Source organism: Arachis ipaensis, chromosome B04 (genome assembly GCF_000816755.2).
Source record: "Arachis ipaensis cultivar K30076 chromosome B04, Araip1.1, whole genome shotgun sequence".
NCBI lineage: Eukaryota > Viridiplantae > Streptophyta > Magnoliopsida > Fabales > Fabaceae > Arachis > Arachis ipaensis.
Genome location: NC_029788.2, coordinates 12,641,748 through 12,648,653, shown reverse-complemented (window position 1 = coordinate 12,648,653; position 6,906 = coordinate 12,641,748). Strand labels below are relative to the sequence as shown.

At 32.2% G+C, this 6,906-nt stretch overlaps 1 protein-coding gene across 1 annotated transcript; it reads right to left on the bottom strand.

The window, feature by feature from the left end:
- LOC110270921 (MLO-like protein) lies at window positions 4,485-6,798 on the bottom strand. The gene is made up of 7 exons (XM_021120785.1): window positions 6,605-6,798; window positions 6,414-6,468; window positions 5,879-5,918; window positions 5,582-5,762; window positions 5,354-5,403; window positions 4,945-4,985; window positions 4,485-4,851 (listed from the first exon to the last, which is right to left on the bottom strand). The coding sequence occupies exons 2-7, from the start codon at window positions 6,414-6,416 to the stop codon at window positions 4,672-4,674; spliced, it is 495 nt and encodes a 164-aa protein (XP_020976444.1). The 5' UTR covers window positions 6,417-6,468; window positions 6,605-6,798; the 3' UTR covers window positions 4,485-4,671.

Here is a 6,906-nt window from a genome sequence, read left to right as displayed (position 1 = left end):
ATAATATTCATAAAACAACATATATAAATCTAGATTCGGTCTTCTGTTTAAAATTGTCAAAATTATCCTATTATTATTATCAGCGATCAAACCTAATTTATTAATTCTATTTTTAAACTAAAATAATACAGATTTGCATATTCTATTCTAATCTAAAATCTACTTCCAATTCAATACAATTAACCAAAACAAAAATATATGAATTCAAATGTCCTTCAAACAAATAATAGTAATAAAAATAATAATAACAATAATATCCACAGATTATCAACAACAACAATAATAACAATAATAATAATAATTTGATTTCATTCATTCATTCATCCAAACTAGCAAAAACATAATAACAACTAGTCATATATTTCATTTCAAAACAAAGCATACTAACAAAAAAATTTAGGATTTTTAAATTAATTATTTTTACTCTATCTCTAAATCCTTTAAATTTAACTAATTAGTTCTACTCTATTATTTTTATACTATTACTAAAATTTAATACATTATTCTATTTATTAAATCAAAATTTTAAATAATAAAAACTTACATAATCTGGATGTCCAAGATAATTAACAATGTGAAGTTTTGACTGATTCACTTCCTTAATTTTGGGTCTTCTTGGCATTGTCTTCAGTCCGATTTACAGTTGCTGTGTGGTCCTTGTAACCTTCAACAATGGAGATGGTCTGAGTTTGGGGAGCAAATAGAGAGAGTTTTGAGTGTGAGGCTGAAAGGGACGCTACTGGAAGGTGGGGATACATTCAGCTCAATATTGGAAAGCACATTCAGCTCAATATTGGAAAGCGTTGGTCTCAACCGGAGGGGGCCTACATGCGTGCCACGTGGAATGGGGAACGAAATCGGACCGAGGGTTTTGTGTACCCCCCGATTACAGTACTCGGTCCGTCCGATTTTGGTACCCCCTATCGGACGGTCCAATTTCTCTTTCCCAGCGATCATACGGCGGTGATTCACTCTGCTCCCCCATAACTCAGCTATACACAACTCTTTTCATCATATCAAAAATAAAAATCTCGATAAAAAGCAATAATAATATCAACATACATTTGGTTGGCCTAACGGGATGATGAAGAAGAAAAAAAAGGAAGCCACTACTAAAAAATCAACAAACTAAATTTTAAATCGATATAAATTAATATTTTTTTATAAAAAATATTATAATATTTTTATTATAAAAATGACTAAAATACTCATATATATATATATATAATCCTAAATCTTAATTCTATGACGACTCAGAGAGAAGAGAAGAGTTAGGATTTATAGTTCTCAAAATTAATATATATATATAAGAGTTAGGATTTATAAAAGTGTATTTTGCCATTTTCTATAATAAGGGTATTATAGTCATTTTCTATAAAAAATATTAATTTAGACCGGTTTAGGATTTAGTTCATTAATTTTTTTGTCAAATCAATTTGTCTGATCTAATTTTAACAAAAATAACATGATTTAATCAGTTATATGTATCGAATTTTAATTACTAAAAAACATCTTTAAAAAAAAGTTATTTTTAACGTGTTTATCTGAATGGCTCCAAAAAAAATATTGAAGGAATAATATTGAGTCATTTTTTAAATAAAATATAAATAGAACAAAAAAATCATTAACAACTAGAAAATGGATTAATACAGACAGATTTACAGACAGATTTAGTCTTTATTACAGAAGGATTTTTGGTTATCGACGAAATTACTGACGAATTTTGTCCTTCTGTAAAGTCCCGTCGGAAATTATTTACCGACGGATTTTTTCCGTCGGAAAATTACCAACGGATTTTTACCTGTTATCGACGGATTTTCCCTCTGTAAATTCTCCATCCATTTCCTGAAGTCGACGAACTTTCCGACGGATTTTTTGTCTGTAATTACAGACGGCTTTTTCGATGGATTTTTCGTCTGTAATTACAGACAGATTTTCCGACGGATTTTCCGTCTGTAATTACAAACGGATTTTCAGACGGATTTTTTGACGGATTTTTCGTCTGTAATTACAGACGGATTTTTCGACAGATTTTCTGTCTGTAATTTGAACCTTGGAAAATCATCTCACACTCTAATTACAAACAGAAAATTCGTCTGTAAATCCGTCAGTAAGGTAAATAAATTTTTTTATTTTTTCAATTACAAAATAAACTTGTTTTCATACAAAATAAATATAAATTTAATACAAATTTTTATCTAATTTGTATTCGAATATTTATAATATTTCAAAAAATAAACAAATTTATCGTATTATCAAACTAAAAGAAAAGTGCTATAAACAAACAAGTCAATATAATTCAAAATATAAACAAAGTGTTGATACATCAATTATAATAACAAGTAACAACCATACATAAACAAAGTGTATTGATACATCAACTATTGTTCTCTAATTAAGTCAAAATATACACCATAAAACTATTGATTCAAATAGTGGGGTCATGAATTGATCCTCTGCCTCAGGCTTCTCTGCCTCCTTATATTTTTTCATTTCTCATCTGTTTTCCAAGTATCAAATTCTGACAAAAATAAAAAAATAATGACAACATAATCTATATACAATGTATTCTTGAGATGAATAAGTGAAGCTCACCTCAACATCTGGTTTAGTTCCAGTGACTTTCGATTTGGGGCTGCAAGTTTAATAGGAGAAAAAGAGAAAGATAAATTTATACAAATAGATACTGTGATCTATTGTGTTGAATTAGTCCCACTCCACCTGCTAAATAAACCAAATTCATAATTCCTAATATGAACTAAACAGAAACATTGAAATCATGGAAAAATGTTGTTTACAACTTTCTAATGCAAAACTATAATTAGAGAGACCCACAAATTTTTTTTCTCTTATTCAACACATGCACAAAATGTATCATCAATCAACAAATGAATCATCTTCAGCCACTTTGTTTTCATATAACTTCTCTATCTTTGAGGTGTCTATCTTTCTTTTTTCTTTTCATTTGTGTTCTGTTTTTCATTCTATCTTTGAGAGATTACAGAGACTTAATTACAATGCAAGAAGTTCATCTCATATTTTCCTAAAGATTTCCCAGTCTCTATCTATGTTTTAGAGATGCATGGTAAACAAATATTAGGCAAACCTTAGGTCCCAATCTCTATTCACATCCCAGTAGAAAGAGTACGATGAGTTCACAACACTTGACAGAAGCCAGAGAGGCCTATAAAAGTTTGTCCACTTATCAGGGAAGACGTGATATTTAAGGGCCGAGAGAAAGATAACTGGCACTGTGGTTGAATATTTTAAAGTTGAAACCATAACCAAAAGACAAAAGATGAGTTGAAAACATGATGGGTTGATCATTAATGATTAAAGAACTCAATCAATAAAAGAAAGAACATAGAAAACCAGCAGCTAAATTATAAACAAAAGAATATGATTAACTAAAGCAATATAAAAGACTCCAACATTAAAACCAATATTCTTAACATATTACAAGCCCAAGATAGAAGAATAATGTATTACATCAATTTCCTAAACCTACAAAATTTAGACCAATAATTGATAACTAAAAAAAGTTCTGAATAGGAAACAAAAAGACAGCACGATTTAAGGCAATAAATAGCTCTTACCATTCAAAAGACAAGTTTTCTCCCTGGTATCTTTGTACTGACGGAGACATTGGTTTAGACAGAAAAGATAAGGCAAGACAAGCACTAAAGGGATTGCAACAGAGTGACTGCCACACACAGAATCAGCTTCCAACCAAGCAATTGTGGCAACCTACAAGGGTTTTGGAAAATGGATCCCCTAATTAAAGAAGTCAATCAAGCATCTTGAGAGCCAAGAACAAAAGATACAAGTCTAGAAACTAAAAATTTTAACTGTTAATGAACAAGCTCTATGGAAAAGGAGAATGGTAAGAATGCTTAAATCTTAAATCAAATTACAAATATCAATATTATATAGAGTCCACAGTGCTGGTTTTTTTTCTCGAGAATATTTTGAACAAAATCAAGGAAACTTGTTCCATGACTTCAGTGCTATATATATGTATATATAAATCATATGCATAAACTTGACAACATTCTGCCATAATCAAAATAGGAGTCCCATAAGTTACATAAAATCACAAAAAGTTAACTCTAAATAGTAAGCTCAACTAGTTCCTTCACGGATACTTCATTGTCTGGGTTTCCCACATTGAATATCTGTCCGTTTGCTCTTTCAAGATTATCCTGTGACAAGTTGACATACACATTATCTGAAGCTCATGGCAACTCAGAAAGTCGGGTTGAGATTTACTCCTGAGCTTACAATCATTAACAGAACAGCCTCGATAGCATCCTTGATGTAGAGAAAGGTTCGGTGTGATCTTCCACCATCAACAAGTTTGAGCGGCTCACCACAAAGGAGGTTCTGGAAGAAGTTTTAAGAAAATCAGACGTGTATCAAAATCATGAAAGACTTTTACTAGAAACAGAACCAGGTAGCTGATGTTACATTACTGAAGCAAGCTAGAACTCTGGGAGACCATCACATGGTCAATCCACACCAGGAATGAAGTCCATCACATGACACCAACAAAAAAGTTAAGTGCAATTACCATTAACTAGCAAAGCAAACACTAAATGCACTATGTAAACCAGCACATAAATTGAAAGAACATTCTAAGGTACATCCAAAATGTGTTGAGGCATCGTTTATTTAAAAATCGAGAAGGATGAACTGAATTAAATAGAGAAGCCATTCAGGTCTACCGAACCAGAAATAGTCATCGTTGGGTTTCACAAGAATAGTTCCTTTGATAATTGCCTTTTCCTTCACGCTATCCATGCACATGTTCGTTATAACCACTTGCAGTTTTGTCCCGCCAATTATAGCAACCTTCATAAATAATAATCAACTCGCACTGTAACCAAACCAAACATGACACAAGAAATAAAAGGAAAAAATGTAACTCAATACAACGAACCATACCACAAGGGGAATAAATGGAAGCCAGTAATGATTATAGAACTCTGCACATTATTTAATAAAAATAGAGAGATACATAATAAATATATTTGAACTTTGAGGCAATGATAGTTTATCATAAGATATAAATTTAATTCTTTTTTTCTCTTCTATATATCTAGAACATGGGAGACACAAATTTCCTGTTCATCTATTCATGTATTTGTATTTTATCTTAGTTACTATTGAGTTTTTTCTTTTAAAAAAATAGATAGATATTAGAAATAAAGAAAATATTAAAAAAAAGTTATATTTTTGTTTTTATTCTAATTGTTTTCACTTTTTAAGTAAATAAAAGATGAATATATTTTCTAACTTTGTGTCTGTCACATTTCTAAGTAACTATGGAGATATAATTACTGTGTCATCATGCCATGAGCAGAGAAGAATATGAAAAGTATGGAGAAAATCCAGATCCAAGACCTGAAAGAGCATCAAAATAAAAGCTTGATGAGTTGATTAATTGACACTACTAACTTTCCCTAATAATATACTTAACTATAAAAGTTGATCTAGCTGAAATTAAAATGCATATTGCTGAGTAACAATATATAGATGAATGACAGTGTTGCTTTTATAGCGTGTGATCTTAGTTTGTTACCTGATTTGAACAATCTTCTCAAAATCCTGATCATAAGTATGGGAAAGAAACTTCATGAAGTTGAAATTGCCCCCTACAGAAATTGAACTAGGCAAAGCAATTACAACTAGAATGTGAATACAATATACCTTTAGTACACATATCTGCGCAACATTATCAACAAACTGCCTAGAAACCAGAACTGCATCCAAAAGAAAGAAGCCCTTGTCAGTGCAACAGCAATTTCTAATCCAGATTGATTTAGGCACCACCTAACTGAGCATCAATTCAAGACGTAGCCGTGAACTGAAAACTCACCTTTACCAGATTTGCCCACAATGGATGCAGCAAGTACAACCTATATAGGTGAAAAAAATTCAGAACATAAATTCAAAGTTGTATAAGATAATTCAAGCAAATAGAAAGAAAGACTGAAGTATTCCCCAACCCAGTTAAATGCATCATTTTGCAAAGGAATCCAGCACTACCCCAACCTCACAATTTTGGCTACGCTCAATGGGCAAGTAACTTGCATATAATCTAATTCATCACCAATTTTGTACGAAATAGAATTTACAGCAACCTATCATAGCTAAATTTGAGGAGAAAGGGAAATAACACTGGGTATCATAAGCTAAATCAGAAGATCCAACAGTAATCCTGAAGCACATTCAAATACAAACCTCACCATGAATAGATCTCAATTATAAGGCAAGTGTGTACAATTACACAACATGAAGCCCATGTAAATGTATCACATATTCAAATTACATGCACATATCAAAATTGTAGCTGATACAGAAGCCTAAAATAAATATCGAAGTGCGGGATTGTGAGGAAACAAAAGGATTACCATGTCTGCATTCGATCTTTGAAATGACAGAAGTGATTATTGTCTCAAATTGAATCTGACAAGAAAACAAAGTCCGTAACAGTGTTAGGAGCCATGAGATCAGATCGTGAGACGAGAAGAATGTGCAGTGAGGGCAAGTGAATGAAGAACTCGAAGAGAGAATATAGAAAAAAAAGAGAAATAGAAGTTACCGGAACGCGATCTGAAATTCGGAAGCGCAGATCTAAATGGAGGGGACTGAAACACAGCTCAAACAGAAGCAGGAAAATGGATCTCGTAAGCGATGGAAATTCTTCGTGGACGGAGCGATGGGGAGAGCGGCGGCGGTGAAAAAAGCTCCTGCGATGGGGAGAGCATGGACGGAGCGATGGAGAGAGCGTAGATGCAGAGAGGAAGAAGCTCTTGCTAAACTTGTGTGGAGTGTGAATGGATTGAGAGAGGGTAAGATCTGAGCTAGGGTTAATCTAATATTTCCGATGGAAAAATTTAAATT